The sequence below is a fragment of the Scleropages formosus genome, unplaced genomic scaffold (genome assembly GCF_900964775.1).
Source record: "Scleropages formosus unplaced genomic scaffold, fSclFor1.1, whole genome shotgun sequence".
NCBI classification, from domain to species: domain Eukaryota; kingdom Metazoa; phylum Chordata; class Actinopteri; order Osteoglossiformes; family Osteoglossidae; genus Scleropages; species Scleropages formosus.
The window spans coordinates 169,210-186,317 of NW_021641046.1; the positions used below are offsets into that span (position 1 = coordinate 169,210).

General features: G+C 47.1%; 1 protein-coding gene across 1 annotated transcript; it reads right to left on the minus strand.

Annotated features, from left to right (window-relative positions):
- Nucleotides 1-2,080: 2,080 nt before the first annotated feature.
- LOC108933879 (class E basic helix-loop-helix protein 41) lies at nucleotides 2,081-5,204 on the minus strand. The gene is made up of 5 exons (XM_029249581.1): nucleotides 3,971-5,204; nucleotides 3,768-3,831; nucleotides 3,557-3,664; nucleotides 3,334-3,445; nucleotides 2,081-3,041 (listed from the first exon to the last, which is right to left on the minus strand). Exons 1-5 carry the CDS (start codon nucleotides 4,030-4,032, stop codon nucleotides 2,116-2,118), a joined length of 1,272 nt encoding a protein of 423 aa, XP_029105414.1. The 5' UTR covers nucleotides 4,033-5,204; the 3' UTR covers nucleotides 2,081-2,115.
- Nucleotides 5,205-17,108: the final 11,904 nt, after the last annotated feature.

The following is a 17,108-nucleotide window of genomic DNA, read 5'->3' on the forward strand; positions in this document are numbered from 1 at the left end:
ACCTCTGTATCTGGTGAAGTTTAAATAGAAGAATTTAACTTTCTTTAAATACTACAAAAAAAAAAACTTTTTGGTGGTGTGTACCGTATCACCTAACATGATAATAGGTATGATAATAGTGTTTAAATTGCCTGTGCGAAATATTCTTTTATATACTTTCTTAAAACAAGTGATTTGGCTCCGTCTTCCATGTGCATGATCTGGAGATGTTGCTCCCCTGGTCCGAGACAAAAATAGCTGCAGCACACCTGCCATATGAGCCACAGCCAGTGGAATTCTGGGAAAGCTGTGCGACACCATTTCTCAGGGATAATGAGGATAATTTAGTTCATTTATGGAGAGAATGTTTCTTTATGCTTCGGTCTCACTTTCCAGCCTAATATTTCAAGGAAAACCCTCCCTGCGCCTCGGTTGAGACCCCAGCAAAGAACTGTTTTAAGCAGCAGCAGAAGCTGAAGGAACTCAGCATGCAGAGAGGCCTTTCACCAAACAACTCCCCGGGGACATTCATACAAGAGACAAACAAGTATTTCTTGCTGATTTTTATTTAATAACTTTTCATAAAATAATTTAGGGCAGCTTTAGCCTAGAATAACTAACAAAAAAATGCACATTGCTCACTGAAATCCTGTAAAAATCTGCACAGTTAACCTACAACATTACATCAGACATTTAATTGCGTATTAACAAAGTATATATATACACAACAAACCACTCTTTTGGCAATGATACCATTGAAAATGCAGCTTTTGAGGGAAACATCAGAAAGCAGCATTATATATTAAAAGGTAAAGAACTATATACATGAATATTTACATGAACGACTTATTGTGAGATTTTACCCTCTCTGACTAAACATTCTAGGACAGCACTCGTGCAGTGCTGTGGGATCATGGGTATAGACCCCATAGCCACCTCACTGAGGAGAGATGGATCAAATTCTGGGTAGAAGATGATTGAAGAAAAAAAAATAAAAATTTCCTGCTCCACGCATGTCCTGTAAGCTCTCGGTGTATGGGTGTGTATGCATGTGAAGCAGCAGAAGAAGCCTGACCAACCTAGTACATGGACTGCTTCATCTGAAAGCTGGAGCTGCTTTAAATTATTTTGATATATTTCGCGCATCAGTACTTTACAAATTCACATTTATGGAACAGCAGCAACTGAGACGGTGAACATATCTTAATGATAGTAGTCTAATGGTTTGTTATGTTAAGAGCTTAAAGCAAAGTCAACAGCAAAGGGTTGTTGTTGTATTTCATTTCCTTTACCAGTTGTACATCCCTGCATGACACAAAACATTTGGAGCTACATTTTCTGGTTTTAATAGTTCTTTTACAGTATATATACTGTAGATATATAGATGTGTGCTTTAAATCTGTTTTACATCCCATTCTGTCTTCCACGTCTGAAACAATGTGTGTCTGCAATTCGCAGGCACATATTAAAGATGTCATTTTGTCTGTTAGCTTACATCATCTAATTAGGAAAATATATTTAATTACAATTCCTGAACTATAACATCAGGGAGAAGGGAGAGTGTAAAAAATAATCTTTAAAAGGCAGGAACAAGTGCACTTCACTTTGCGAAAAAGCAGACACCTGGAATCCGACGTGGTTTAAATATACACTCGTGTATTCTTAGAAAATAATTACATTCAATATCAAAACTTCACGAGGGAGGGTGCCAAGCCCGGACAGGGTACTTTGTGCACGTGCCCCAGTAGCGGTCACGTGCTCCCGTCCGCGCGCGAGACGCGACTCGTGGTGAGATGGAGGGAAACCTCGCCGTGGTCCACTACTTCCGCTCACAATATGACACCGACTTACAAACACGGTAAACACAAATGTGGGACCTAGAAACGGCAGGCAAAGCACGTTATTTTAAGCAGAATATTATAACCGTCTGGCTAAATGCGAGTAAATGTTACAAATATGTATATTCTGAGAAAATAACCCGCTTTGTTTCATGGGAATGGGAATCATGACATTCATCCAGAACACGTTGAAAGAGCCATTCTTCTCCGCTTTCTTTCATTCATTCATTCATTCATTCATTCGTTCATTCTTTCTGCTTATCGACAAAGCTAACGGAGGAGGAGCACGGGCACATGTTTAATCCCCGTCGCTTCCCCTCTCCTCCTGCGGCTCTTCCTCGTCCCCACACTCTTCCAGGTCCTCCACAGGTAGTGACTCCAGCTCCAGCTCGTTGGAGGAGTCCGTGTCCGGCTCCGGCTCCGGCTTCTGGCTCTGGGCGCCAGGGCTCCCTCCCCACAGGCCGCTGCCCGCGCCCGGGAAGGTGGCGGGGAAGCCCGGGTAGAGCAGCGGGAACGGGGAGCCCACGGCGGCCGTGGCGGAAAGGACGTACTTCTCCAGAGTGGACTTGTCCATGAGGGGCACGTAGGAGGCGGCCGCCGAAGGGTTGATGAAGTAGAAAGGCATGCAGAAGGAGCCCTGTCCGAAAGGCGCCGCGGCGCCCAGTCCCATCAGCGAGTTCAGGACACCGGCGTCGGGCCCGCACCTGGCGCTCGGCTCCGGCTTCACGACGGCTGCGCCGCCGGGACGCGGACCGTGACCGTCCAGCCTCGCTCTCTTCGCGCGGGGCTCCTCCTCCGTTTCCTGCTTGATCCGCAGCGCCGCGGCTCCCTGCGCCTTCGCGCCGCCACATTCGAGCTCCGCTTTGCCTAGTTCGTGCTTCTCCGCCTCCCCGCCGTAGCCGCTGTCGGTGTCCGTGTCGTTTTCGTTGAGCTCGCCGTTGTGAGTCCGCTGGATGACGGGCACGCAGTTGGCCTGCGGCTCCTGCGCGCGAGGGGAAGCGGAGCCGGCGGAGAGGAGCTGCTGCGGGAGCAGCTGGGCGCCGGGCAGCAGCTGAGCGCACACTTTCTGCAGGTGACCCACGAGCTGCGCGCACCTCTCCTCGCGCGCGCTCCACTTCTCCGACCTCCGCAGGTACTGCAGCACTTCCTTGGCACAAGTTTGGAAACCGGAGTGGAAAGCCTCTACATCGGCCTGGATGGACGATTTAGTCGTGGATCGATCGCCTGTGAGCGAAGCATTCGGCAGTGAAACACACCGATCCGGCTCGACACATTCTCCGAAAACCGATTAAATTTTTTTTTCCCTTTTTTATGGGGGGGGGGTGTGCAAAATTATCAATAATATTCAGTGTAGTTTTACAGAAATACTCGTACTCCACACCAGGTATTTAAGCGTCACTGATGGATACGTTCAGCAGAACGTTTCGTTTGAGACGAGTTCAAGCATTAACAATTTCTCGGACGAACCCCCACCCCCCCTTGACCGGGCTGTGTGTCGCGCGGCTCCGGGACTCACCGCTCTGCAGCGCTACGATCGTCTGGTGCTGCTGCTCGGTGACGGCGGTGAGCGCGTTTAAATGCTTCAGGGTCAACTCCAGAACCACAGCCTTCTCTAGGTGTCCGAGCGTCTGTCATAAGAGACACAAGGCGACAGTGACAGCTAACGCAACCGTGGCTGAGTCGTTAAAGCACAAGAAAAATCTGTCCACGCTGTAAGAAAGCAACAAGAACAAACTTACTGTCAGTTTAAGATGCTCCGGCAGCAGATCTTTCAGCTGCCCAATACATTCGTTAATTCTGTCCCGCCTCTTCTTCTCGATCAGCCTGTGGGGCAACTTATAGGCATCCTATTGACAGAAATTACTCTCAGATGGACGGTAACAGTACATACATAGTGATGCATGAAAACAAGAGGAACAATACAATAGGGAGACAAAATAGCGGACTTACTTTGCTCTCCTCTCTTTTCATCCCTCTCTTCGACTTGCACATGTACAACGACGAATATTCCACCCTGTTATTAAAACATTAAATCCGCGTAACGTTACAGATGCTGTCGAACGCATGCAAACAAAATGCTTTAAGAGTAACAAGTCCCTTGTAATAACAACAAAGGAGAAGAAAAATAATAAGAATCATGTATTAAAACTTGCCCGAGGAAATTTGCGTGATCGATAGATTGTCTCTCCTGAAGACGCGGTATTCTGTCACCCATAACTTCTCCCTTTGCAGTAGTTTTTTTTTGTGTTTTTTATTCCTAGAAGGAGGGAGCAGATGCACGTCCAGTTAAGCCCCACTTTAGACTGACAAGCGCTCGCCTCCGCCGACACTTTGCAACAAAATCGCGCGAGCACGGCGCACGCGCATCTCCCAGCGGCTTCCAGCTCACGTGTAGGACGCGCGAGCTCGCGCGGGCTTGTAATTAGCGACTAATTAAATGTCGCGTGCTGACGTCGTGGCGTTGCCGTGCAGTCCGTGATGCTGCGGTTGCCCGAGATGAACATTCCCCAAAACAGGAGGACAAAAAAAAAAAAAAAAAAAAAAAAAAAACAATAATGTCCCCCTTTAAAAGTTTTGTCCAAGCAAGTGCGCGCGGTCCCGGAGCACTCGTCCCTCTGCAGAGACCACATGGACGCCAATGTGCCGGGGCACGCGCAGTCGGCGCCTTTGTGATGTGCAGCGTTTAGCTCCGCTGTCCTGCTGGCACACGGCTCCTTAACTCTTGCCTGCCAGCCTCGTGCCAGCCTGTGGCAGGTAACCATGGCAGCGAGATAACCGCGTGTTCAAGCACGTGCCGTACGTGGGACAGAAAGGACGCGCTTGCCACCATTGGATATCGCCATATTTTCATCTTCCAATGGCTTTCCGAGGGGGGGATTTCATTTTTACTTTTGCTTTCGTTGTGTGAGTCCTAAATGTGAAATCGCACTGGACTTGAAGGAGGGAACACTGCTCATGGAGGAAAGTAGAACTGTCTACACGAGTACAACTGTGCATCTCGTCAGATCTTAACCTCAAATGCCTACTTGAAATACTACTTTAAAAACGGTCTGACTACCAATATACTAGCCTTGGCAAATTAAAGAGCTTCTGTTGATGAGAATAGTAATTATGCTCAGCAGATGTTCCTCACAATAACTCCCATTTAGCTGTGGAACAAATCCTACATTAGACCTGCTTTTTCTTATTTTCTTATAACAGACATGGTTGACTGTTAAAACTCACACAGATACCACATATCAGAGTTTGTATTGCAATTTTCAAATGTATCAAAGAAGTTCTCTCAAGTATGAGGAGTACAGTGGCTTTTGTTTAATAAAACCTCACTCAGGTGCAAGATCTTGAGGTGTTATGGGGAGATCAAAAATATTACGAAATAGTACTCAGTGGAGTTATACATAAATACTGGGGGTCACACTAGCCTTTCATAACCTTTCAAAGGTGGCAGATTTGATCCCACCCTCCACCTGTAGTACCCTGGAACAAGGTACTTACCCAAAAAAAAGATGCTCCCGGTAACATTACCCGGCTGTATAAATGGGTAAATAATTGTAAGTAACATTTAAGTTGCTTTGGAGAAAAGTGTTAGTTAAATGAATAAATATTATAACCCCAGCGGAGACTCAGTCTCTGGCATTTTTAATCCAGAATACTGGGGCCGTAAGTTCAACATGCAAAACATTAGACGCTGCAATGCAGTTATTCTGGAAAGGTTGTTTAACATGCAAGAGATGTTACAACTTGTCAGGTAATGGGGGACCAAAACATTAGCAACAGCACTTAGTGGAGTTATACACAAATATTTTGGGGGGTACATTAGATTTTCTTGAATGCTGAGGGGACCTTATTTTGCCAATACTGTAAATATATTATATCCTCCATATCCCCCTGAGGAGGCTCAGCTTTTTGTCCGCTGTCCACAGGGGCAGATCGACAGATGCTGCTAGAATCACAGGTGCCACAGGAGACACAGAAAACAGTGCTATCCTAACATGACCTGCTCGCTTTCTGGTGTCAGAGAGAACAACACTCTCCGCCACCCACCATTGCACTGAGAGCCCTCCTTTAGCATCACTGTTACTCCCATCGAGTTTTACCACGCTTCTCTGAGTTTCGGCTATAAATACCTTTGGGGTTCCTTTGCCTGAGCTTAGGTAATTCTGAAAAAACACCTACAAGTGAATGTTTCTGCCAGTTTTTTTATATTTTTAATTTCAACATAAAATGTCCATTAAATATGTTACCAGGTATGTTTCCGGGAAAGGCTGATATGTTCTGCAGCTTTACATCCACAGTAACAGAAGAATAACAAAGCAAGATGTCTCATTATAGTCGGCCTCATTATACATCCCGCTCATATTTCATTACATCAGAATTAATGTGAGGATTCCAAAATTTGCTTACATTTTTAATTTGTTTTGAATAAATAAAAAAACAAATGGAAGATTCATGCTAGCCTATAAAGTGTCCTCCTGTATTTGTGTGTAACACCACTGAGTATCACTGGTAAGTGTTTTGGTCCTCCCAAAGCCTGACAAGCTGTAAGGTTTACAAAACAGTATGTACTTTATATATTCTAGTAACTGACGTGTTTTGAATGCTGGTGGCAAGACCAACATCTTCTCGGAGGAACTTGGCTGGCTTCCCTGCTCGAACTACATGACTATAATAACTTATTCAGACCTCAGCTAAAACTTGGTGTTAAGTGCCCCAGATACCCACCAATCTTCTTGGCTACAGATCTTTTTTTTTTTAAATTCAACTTACGAGAACTGAATATTGTGTCATGACCTAGCATGATGCCAAATTGCAAAATTTGTAATTAGCCTTCGGACCCTTTAAGCTACTGTCGGCTTTCTTGACGTAACTAGAAAGAAATAGAATAAAAAGTCCATTATATAAATCCATAAGTGCTAAGCTGATTTTCAAAAAGCATCAGTTAAATACAGAAATAATAATCATTTGTTATAGATACTCTAGCTGCGTTGCCAGTGATCTGGCCATACCTAATGCAGCTGTGGGTAGCTAAGCCAGTTTTGTACAGTGATCTGGATGAAGCTAATCCAGCCGTGACTGGTGGCCAGGCTGTATCGTATTCAGCTAATTTGTCTGCTGCAATGCTGGATACAGACTTTAAGCCGTACGCATTGTGATACTCCGTTTATAAACCAGAATCGTGTTGTTAAAATGCAGACACGTTGAAAGGCGTAATCATTTCTCTGCGACTGGACATTGTAATGTGACGCACGGGCAATTTGTGAGGATAGCTCTCACTGCTCTTGCACGTTCCACCTGTCTGCGCAGAGACTCACACGTTGTTTGTCTTGCATCTACCTGCTTAACGTCGTTATCTCTGTGTCATGTGGACCAGAAGTCACCGGGTAGCTGCGCACATGTACATTAACCAGAGAAAGCTTCTCACAAGACAGTGATTTGGAAAAGAGCAATGTCAGCATTGTTCTCCATCTGTAAACAGTCTGGGGAAAACAGTCCAATTAGGTGCTGTATGACAGTCACAAGACTTTGCAAGAGGCTTGTGTCACAGCAACAGAAGGCTACTGAACCGACAGTTACATGTTAAGAATTCGTCGTGCACGACATTCACAAGCTTCTTCATAAAGTTCACTAATAGAGAGTTAAATTAGCATAATAAATATTGTATAAAATATAAATCTATGTTTGAAAACTCATTTCATGATATTAAACAGCTATTATTGCCAACAATTATACCAAAAATTACAATGCATGACTGCCAAGCCAACAAGGTCTGGAAACAGCTTGTAGCATAGTGGTTAAATCTACTCCCTTTGGACCTAGAAGTCACAGGTTTGATCCCCACTGCTGGCTGTAGTACCCTTCAGCAAAGTACTTACTCTACATTGCTCCAGTAAAATTACCCAGCTGTATGAATGGGCGTAAGGCCAGAGGAGGAGGGGACACACCCAGGACGGGACGCCAGTCCGTCGCAAGGCACCCCGTGTGTGTGTGTATGAATGGGTAAATAATTGTAAATATCTCAACATTGTAAGCTGCTTTGGAGAAAAGTATTAGATAAATGTAACTACTCAAGCCTTAATACAATAATAGGCAGGATTGCTTCAGAATTTTGCCATCCTCACCAAGCTCTTGAATCCCCTTTGGGAAAATGTGATGTCAGACTGAGTCTTGTGCTCCTCACTGTTTACTGTACTTTTTAGAATATTGGACAACAAAGGGAAACAGTTCCCTGGTGTGTTTGCTGTTACTGAAAAGTGTTCCGGCTAGCTACTTAGCTGGGAATGTTAGAGGACTTTGCAAACACTACTTGCAATTTTAGAGTTTAAGTGGGTTTTGCTTCATAGCTACTACTTGTCCTCTTCTACGTCATAACTGTGTAAAGCTCACACGCACAGCGGCTGAAGCCACTTGTGCCAAGCAAGGTCGCGGTGAACCGGAGCCTAACCCGGCAATGCAGGGCACAAGGCTGGAGGAGGAGGGAACACACCCAGAACAGGACGCCAGTCTGCCGGAAGGCACCCCAAGTGGGACTCGAGTCCCAGCCCCGCCAGGGAGCAGGACCTGGCCAAACCCACTGCACCACTGTGCCACCACACCCTCCACCTGTGTAAAGCTGCAAGACTGTATTAGCCTTGCTGGTTAGATTATGACAGGTATAAACAACTGGAAAGAGAATCTCAGGGCAAACAACCAGAGAAGGAAAAGAGAGCCGGCGGAACTTGTTGCCAGGCCTCCTTCTGGCTCTAGCAGTTTCTGGACAGGGCCCATGTTGGGGGGAGGGAGCTCTTTAGCCTGTTCTACTATCCAGAGGTCTGTGGGAAGCACAGATTCACCCCAACCAACCTCACTGAGGCCAAGGTCAAGCATGAGGCAAGGCTGCACAAGTCCTCCTCATTGTGCGGCCAGTGACACTGACCCCACAGTGAACCAGGACACTTGAAGGAGAGACAGCCCTGATAGCCAAAGAGCCTGTTGGAACCAAAGGTCTGATTTCACCCTAATCTTTCCCATTCACCTCATTTATACATAGCAGCTTTCCTGCCATGGTTTCGTCAGAATGCTTAACACAAGGTCTCTGAAGAATGTGCAGAAGTATGATTACAGATGGATATACAGGCAATTAATCATAATGTGCTAAATGAGCAGAAGGTAACAGAAGAAGACATGGAACTGCTGAGGAGGCTGGTACAGGAGAGACTGCCTGCACATAGCTTACAAACACACCGATCCTTACACAGGCAGGCCAAAGTTTGAGTGTTGGGTGACACCTGCGGTATGTAAAGATGAGTGCACTCACACTGTGTAAAGCATTTTTGCCTTTCTTATAAAGTTGTTATTGTTAATTTGGCACAGAGAATGATTAATTTATCTAATGATACACACTTAAAGATCAGGCCCTGTTTAAGGTGTCATTTCTTCATCAAATCAAAAATCGTTGCATTCATCCATCCATCCATTTTCTTATCCGCTTGTCCTACTAGGGTCGCGGTGGCAATAGGGAGAGCAGAGCAGTCCAGACGCCCCTGTCCCCCGCAACTTCCTCCAGCTCAACCTGGGGGATTCCCAGCCGCTTCCAGGCCAACTGGGAGATATAATCTCTCCAGTGGGTCCTGGGCCGACGTCGGGGTGTCGTCCCAGTTGGCCATGCCTGGTATACCCCAAAAGGGAGGCGCCCAAGGGGCATCCTTACCAGATGCCCAAACCACCTCAATTGGCTCCTCTCAATGTGGAGGAGTAGCAGCTCTACTCTGAGTTCCTCCCAGATGGCCGAGTTCCTCACCCTGTCATGAAGAGTGAGTCCCACCACCCTGCGGAGAAAGCTCATTTCAGCCGCTTGTATCCGCAATCTTATTCTTTCAGTCATTACCGAGAGTTTATGACCATAGGTGACGGTAGGGACATTTGCCTTATGGCTCAGCTTCCCCTTTACCACTACAGTCCGGTACAGTGACCGCATTACTGCTGCAGCTGCTACCCAGTCTGCAGCTGATCTCACACTCCCTTCTCCCCTCACTCGTGAAGAAGACCCCAAGATACTTAAACTCCTCCACCTAGGGCAGATTCTTTCCCCTTACATGAAGGGGGCGTGCCATCCTTTTCTGTGAGAGAACCATGGATTCAGACTTGGAGGTGCTTATCCTCATACCAACTACTTCATCATGCTCAGCTGCAAACTGTTCCAACGCGTGCTGGAGGCAACCATGTGATGGTGCCAAAAGGACAACATCACCCGCAAAAAGCAGAGACATCCGGCCCCCACACAGAATGCCCTCCTGACCTCGGCTGCGCCTTGATATCCTGTCCGTGAAAATCACAAACAGGAGTGGAGACAAGGCACAACTTTGGTGCAGTCTAACACCCGTATTGAACGAGCTTGACTTAATGCCGAGACAGGTGGACACAGCTCTCACTCCATGCGTAGAGAGACCGAATGGCCCCCAGTAGTGGCCCTGGCACCCCATACTCCCAAAGCACCTCCCACAGAATTTCTTGGGGAACCTCGTCATAAGCCTTCTCCAAGTCCACAAAACACATGTAGACTGGATTAGCAAACTCTCATGCCCCCTCAATTATCTGTGAGAGGGTAAATAGCTGGTCCACTGTTCCATGGCCAAGACGGAATCTGCATTGTTCCTCTTCAATCCAAGGTTCAACTATCAGCTGGAGCCTCCTTTCCAGCACCCTGGCATAGACTTTCCCAGGGAGACTGAGAAGTGTGATACTCCGATTGTTGGCACACACTCTCCGGTCCCCTTTCTTGAAAATAGGGACCACCACCCCAGTTTACCAGTCCAAAGGCACTGTCCCCAAGATCCATGCAACATTGCAGAGACGTGTCAGCCATGACAGCCCCACAACATCCAGGGCCTTAAGCAGTTCCGGGTGAATCTCTTCCACCCCGGTGCTTTGCCACTGTGGAGCTCTCCAACTACCCCAGTGACTTCCACCAGGGAGATGTATTCTGATATCCCAGAAGCATCTGGCCCTGACTCCTGTAAGGGAGACATATCTCTCGGGTTTAGGAGTTTCTCAAAGTGCTCCTTCCACCACTTAACAATATCCTCATTTGAGGTCAGAGTTTCTTCACCTTTGCTGACACCAGCTTAGGCGAAGCTCCTCCGACCCTTCCTGAGTTGCCGGATGGTTCTCCAGAACCCGACCGAAAGTCGTTTTCCATAGCCTCCCCAAAGTCCTCCCATGGTCTGTATTTCACTTCTGCAGCCACAGCTGCTGCTGCTGCCTTTTCTGCCTGCCAGTACCTATCCGCTAAGTCAGGAGTCCCCAGAGCCAACCAGGCCCTAAAGGCCTCCTTCTTCAGCTTGACGGCTTCCCTCATCACCGGTGTCCACAACAGGTACTTGGGTTGCCGCCATGACTGGTACCAACAAGCTTTTGGTCACAGCTGCACCTGGCTGCTTCCACAAAGGAGGTTTTGAACAGGGTTCACTCAGACGCCATAGACCCTACCTCCTCCAGGACGTTAGAGAAGTTCTCGCAGAGGTGGGAGTTAAAATCACTGCGGACAGGGTCCTCCAACAGTCGTTCCCAACATACCCTCACTATGCGCTTGGGTCTACCGAGTCTGTCCATCAGTTTTCCTCGCCATCTGATCCAGCTCACCACCAGATGGTGATCAGTTGACAGCTCAGCACCTCTCTTCACGCAAGTGTCCAGAACACAATGCTTCAAGTCAGATGAAATGACTACAAAGTCAATCATTGACCTTTGGCCCAAGGAGCTCTGATACCAAATACGTTTATGAGCATCCTTGTGTTCGAACATGGTGTTTGTTATGGATAAACCATGACTACCACAGAAGTCCAATAACATTTCACCATTCGGGTTCAGATTGGGCAAGCCGTTCTTCCCAATCACCCCCCCGCCAGATTTCCTAGTCATTGCCAACGTGAGTGTTGAAGTCCCCCAGCAGGACTATGGAGTCTGTAGGTGGGGCCCTGTTCAGAACCCCACCCACCTTCTCCAAGAAGGCAGAATACTCTGAACTGCTGTTTGGTGCATAAGCACACACAACAGTCAGAATTTTCCTCTCTGCAACCCTAAGTCGCATTGAGGCGACCCTCTCGTCCACCGGGACAAACTCCAACTGTACAGTGTCAGCTGGGGGCTTGTGAGTATCCCCACACCCGCCCGACGCCTCTCACCCTGTGCAGCTCCTGAGTAGGAGAGAGACCACCCCCTACTGAGGAGTTTGGTTCCAGAGCCAACACTGTGAGTGGAGGTGAGCCCAACTATATCTAGTTGGTATCGCTCAACCTCCGGCACCAGTTCCAGCTCCTACTCCCCCAGTGAGGTTACATTCCACGTGCCAAGAGCCAGTTTCTGCCGCGAGGGGCCGTGATGCCACACGCCACCCCGCACCCTCCTGCTGCCTGAAAGGGATTAGACCTGATCCCCATGTAGGACCTTGTGGGTGGTGTGCCTTTTAAGGCTGAGCCCGGCCAGGTTACATGGGCTGCCTGACCACCAGGCGCTCACCTAGGAACACTACCCTCAGGCCTGGCTCCAGGGGTAGGTCCCAGTGACCCTATTCCAGGCAGGGTAAATGTTGTCTTGTCTGCCTGTTTCAGGGGAGTTTTTGAATTGTGTTAGTCTGGACCTTCACTCCAGACCTGTTCGCCTTGGGAGACCCTACCAGGAGCATACTGCTCACGATGATATCACTCTGGAGATCCCTAGATCACGCAAGCCCTTCTGCCACGACAAGGCCCCGATCCAGGAAGAGGTAATCGTTGCATTTTGTATTTTAAATAAATCAGCGCTTTCCAGCTGAAAGAAACATGCTATCTGCCACTCGAAACAGAAGATGCAGGGAAGGCTGGACCCAAGTGCAGGATCATTTATTTAGAAGTGAGGGATCAGGTGACTTTTCATTGTCGGGGACGGGCAAAGAATTAGTCAATTGGCGGTCAGATTGGGAGGAAAGATCTATAGCCAAAGCCAGAGAACAAAGAAAAGGAAGTAGGTACAAAGGAGCCCAGGCCATAGTCAAAAAGGGGGTCAGTTGTCTCAGTGAGATTCCACAAGTGCAAAGGGGCTGAGTAGGATCTTTTAAAGCCAGAAGTTCTGATTGTCATCAGGTGCTTGATCTGCATCAGGTACTGTAGATCGTGGTGTGGACATGACAGTATGCTTACATTGTTTAATTTCATTAGCATAACTTTGGTTACTGCTCAGACTGGAAAAGTTCCTCTTTACATTTTTTTACTTTTATATGAAAGGCAGGGGCAGCTGATAGTGTACTGGTTAGGACTGTTGCTTTTGAATCTGCAGGATGGTGGTTCGAATCTCACCTCCTGTTGTAGTACCCTTCAGCAAGGTATTTACTCTAAATTGCTCCAGTAAACATTACCCAGTTGTGTAAATGGGTGACTCCAGATAACTTAAGTCACTTTGGAGAAAAGTGTCAGCTAAATAAATGTAAGCAGTCACTGTTCAGTGAGTGATGCCTTATGGTAGAGCGACATGGAGCTCCATTCATTAATTTAGCAGACGTTTTTCTCCAAAGCAACTTCCATTGAACCCTATGTAGTGTTATCAGCCCACACACCTTATTCACCAAGGTGACTTACACTGCTAGATAGACTGACACTGGGTCACTCATCCATGTATCAGTGGAACACACGCACTCTCTCTGTCACCCACTCACACACTATGGGTGAACCTGAACAGCATGTCTTTGGACTATGGGAGGGAAACCCCTGCAGACACAGGGAGAATATGCAAACTCCACAGAGACTGAGTGGGGATTGAGCCCATCTCCTCTCGCACCACCCAGGTGCTGTGAGACAGCAGTGCTACTTGCTGTGCCACCGATTCAGCTTTTTGAAATTCCTGTTCTCCACCCCAGCTGACCAAACATAATGAGAGGGACATGCACCATGGAGGACACCTGGTGACCACACTTCTAACCAACATCAACTTGCACCAATTGGGGTAGCAGCAAGCCAGAGCCTAACCCAGAAACACAAGGCTAGAGGGGGAGGGGAAACACTCTGGATGGGATACTAGTCCATCATAAGGCACCCCAGTAAGATTTGAACCCCAGCCCCACCACACAGCAGGCACCAGCCAAATCCACTACACCACCACACCCTGTGCCTGTATGTTTGTACTTTGTACATAAAATTACCTCATGTGTAGAGTGCAACTCTGTCCAAGAGTATAATGTGCAGTATAAAGTGTGTGACTGACAGTGTCAGTGTCTGACCAGCTGTTGGAGTTTGTAACTTGCAGTTGAAGGGTGACCTGCTCTGTAGTTGGTTACCAAAAGCCATCTGTCATAAGAAGGAGGTAAATATGGATCTGTTTACCAGAGCCCATATTCAAATTTCCTGGGATGGGTTTTTGGGTGAAGTCTATTCATGAACACCATTTATAAATGGGTTTGTGTGAAAAGCACAGAGTAACAATATCTATCAGTGTTTATTCATATTACATAAGCTACAGCCCTGGTACCGAACAGGTGTCATATTAAACCTGTAGAAATAATCTTGGCACCAGAGCACAGAGTCAGGTGGGGTAAAGTCTGCAGGCAGTCGGGCTATCATGAGAAATGGGGAAGATCACAAAAACTTGTCTAGCCGCACACAGAAAAATCACTGTGTGTGTGTGTATATATATATATACTGATTATATATTTTATTATATAATATTTATTTATTTATTTATTTTTTTAATATATATATATATATATTTATTTATATATATGAGTGGCTGGATAGTGTACTGGTAAGATTGCTGCTTTTCACATGGGAAACTGGGGTTTGAATCCTGGTCATGGCCTACCTCCAATAGGGGGGTTGATAGGCAAGACCTCCTTATGCTTGGCTCTGCCTACCTTGGAGTGAAACAAACAAAGAGAGCCATGCTGACTCAGATGTTGCCTGGATTAACAAGGTCTTTGCCAGATGTTGGGGAACCAGGACATACTGATGATAAGTGGGTTACTAGAACAAGGCATGCATGGACAAGAGATGAGAATAGGGAACTGTTGGAATGCTACTACACAAGTAATCCCAGTGAAAGGGGTTACATGAAGAGGATGTGGGACCTATGGATACTTTGAAACCCAACATCAAGACTAATGCCTAAACAACTAGTAGCTCAGTGTTATAACAACTAGAGATTGATGAAGTATAACACAAATGTTATGGCAAGGGGGAGCCAGGTCAGGGAGGAGATATCATCATCCCCACACTCTGAGATTGGGTACCAAGCCCCAAGAACAATGAGCCCTTGTAAGATGAATGCAAGAGCAGCTGACCTAAGAGATAAGATCATGGCTAAGAAGGACACCTGGAGCCCCTGTGGCTGATTACCAAGTGAAGTACCTACTGAAAGTCTACTAGAAGATGTGAATGCAGCACTATGAACAATTCCTACTGAGACCAACCAGCTGATGTACAGCACATGAATACCAAGCATAAGAAGCAGTATCCTCCATGGAAAAAAAGGCTAGAGGCCAAGATCAAGGCAGCATGGAGGGAAGTTAGCCAGCTATCGGAACTGCAGAAAGGGGTGATGAAGACCATGCATAAGTACAGCAAGCTGTCTATACCTGAGGCCTTAGAAACTGCCAAGCAAAGACTCACAGCCTTGGCTAACTGCCTGAAGAGGTACACAAGAGAGATAGAGGACAGAAGAATAAACCAGATGTTCTCCACAGAATCATCCAAAGTGTACTCAGTGGCAGGGTAATAACATGAGAGTGGACCCACCAAGGTTGGAGACTGAGCAATACTGGAAAAACAGATGGGAGAAGGAGGCATCACATAACAACAAAGCCCAGTGGCTCTTGGATCTAAGAGCAGACCACAGCAACCTCCCTGAACAGGATCCAGTAACCATCACAGTGGCAGACATCCAAGAAAGAGTCTCACGTATGAAGAACTGGACAGCACCAGGCCCTGACATGATCCATGCCTTCTGGCTAAAGAAGCTAACTGCACTCCATGAGCCCATGGCAACACAAATGAATCAGCTGCTAATGGATGGGACCCACCCTGAATGGTTAACAGAAGGCTGGACAGTCTTGATCCTGAAGGACCCCCAGAAAGGAGCAGTCCCATCCAACTATTGCCCGATAACCTGCCTCTGCACAACATGGAAGCTGCTCTCAGGTATATGGCTGGTTACAGCCATATGGCTCAATACATGAGCGGGGCCCAGAAAGGAATTGGTAGAAACACCAGAGGAGCAAAACACCAGCTACTGGTAGACAGAACAGTCACTCGAGACTGCAAGACCAGACAGACCAACCTGTGCACCGCCTGGATTGACTACAAGAAAGCTTATGACTCGATGCCTCACTCATGGATCCTGGAATGCTTAGAACTATACAAGATCAACAGGACACTAAGAGCCTTCATCAGGAACTCAATGGGGCAGTGGAAAACAACCCTAGAGGCCAACTCCAAGCAAATTGCACAAGTCACCATCAAGTGCGGCATCTACCAAGGAGATACATTGTCCCCACTGCTGTTTTGCATAGGCCTGAACCCCCTCAGCGAGATCATCACCAAGACTGGCTACGGATACCGACTACGGAATGGAGTAAACATCAGTCACCTCCTCTACATGGATGACATCAAGCTGTATGCCAAGAGTGAACGAGACATTGATTCCCTGATCCACACCACCAGGATCTACAGCAGTGACATCGGAATGTCATTCGGATTGGATAAGTGTAGCCGGATGGTAACAAAGAGAGGGAAGGTAGTCAGAACTGAGGGGATTGTACTACCAGAAGGCAACATAGCAGATGTTGAGGACAGCTACAAGTACCTTGGAATCCCGCAGGCGCATGGGAATCGTGAAGAGGCCGCAAGGAAAGCAGCAACCGCCAAATACCTGCAGAGAGTAAGGCAAGTCCTGAGAAGTCAGCTGAATGGGAAGAACAAGGTCCGGGCTATCAACACCTACGACCTGCCGGTCATCAGATACCCCGCTGGCATAATAAGCTGGCCAAAAGAGGAGATAGAAGCCACTGACATCAAGACAAGGAAGCTCCTGACAATGCATGGAGGGTTTCACCCCAAATCCAGCACCCTGAGGCTGTACACTAAGCGGAAAGAAGGAGGCCGAGGACTAGTGAGCGTCAGAGCCACTATCCAGGATGAAACAACAAAGATCCTTGACTACATCAGGAAGACGGCCCCGACTGATGAGATACTTAGTGAATACCTCAGGCAGCAGAAACCCGAGAAGGAGGACGAGGAAGAACAGGAACCATCATGGAAGGACAAACCCCTACACGGTATGCACCACCGGCAG

Excerpts from the sequence above, each read along its gene's own strand:
- LOC108933879 (XM_029249581.1), bottom strand. The coding sequence starts at position 4,032 with ATGGGTGACAGAATACCGCGTCTTCAGGAGAGACAATCTATCGATCAC. Across the intron at positions 3,665-3,767 it reads TGAAAAGAGAGGAGAGCAAA|GATGCCTATAAGTTGCCCCA; the intron begins GTAAGTCCGCTA and ends TTCTGTCAATAG. Across the intron at positions 3,042-3,333 it reads GATCGTAGCGCTGCAGAGCG|GCGATCGATCCACGACTAAA; the intron begins GTGAGTCCCGGA and ends CTTCGCTCACAG.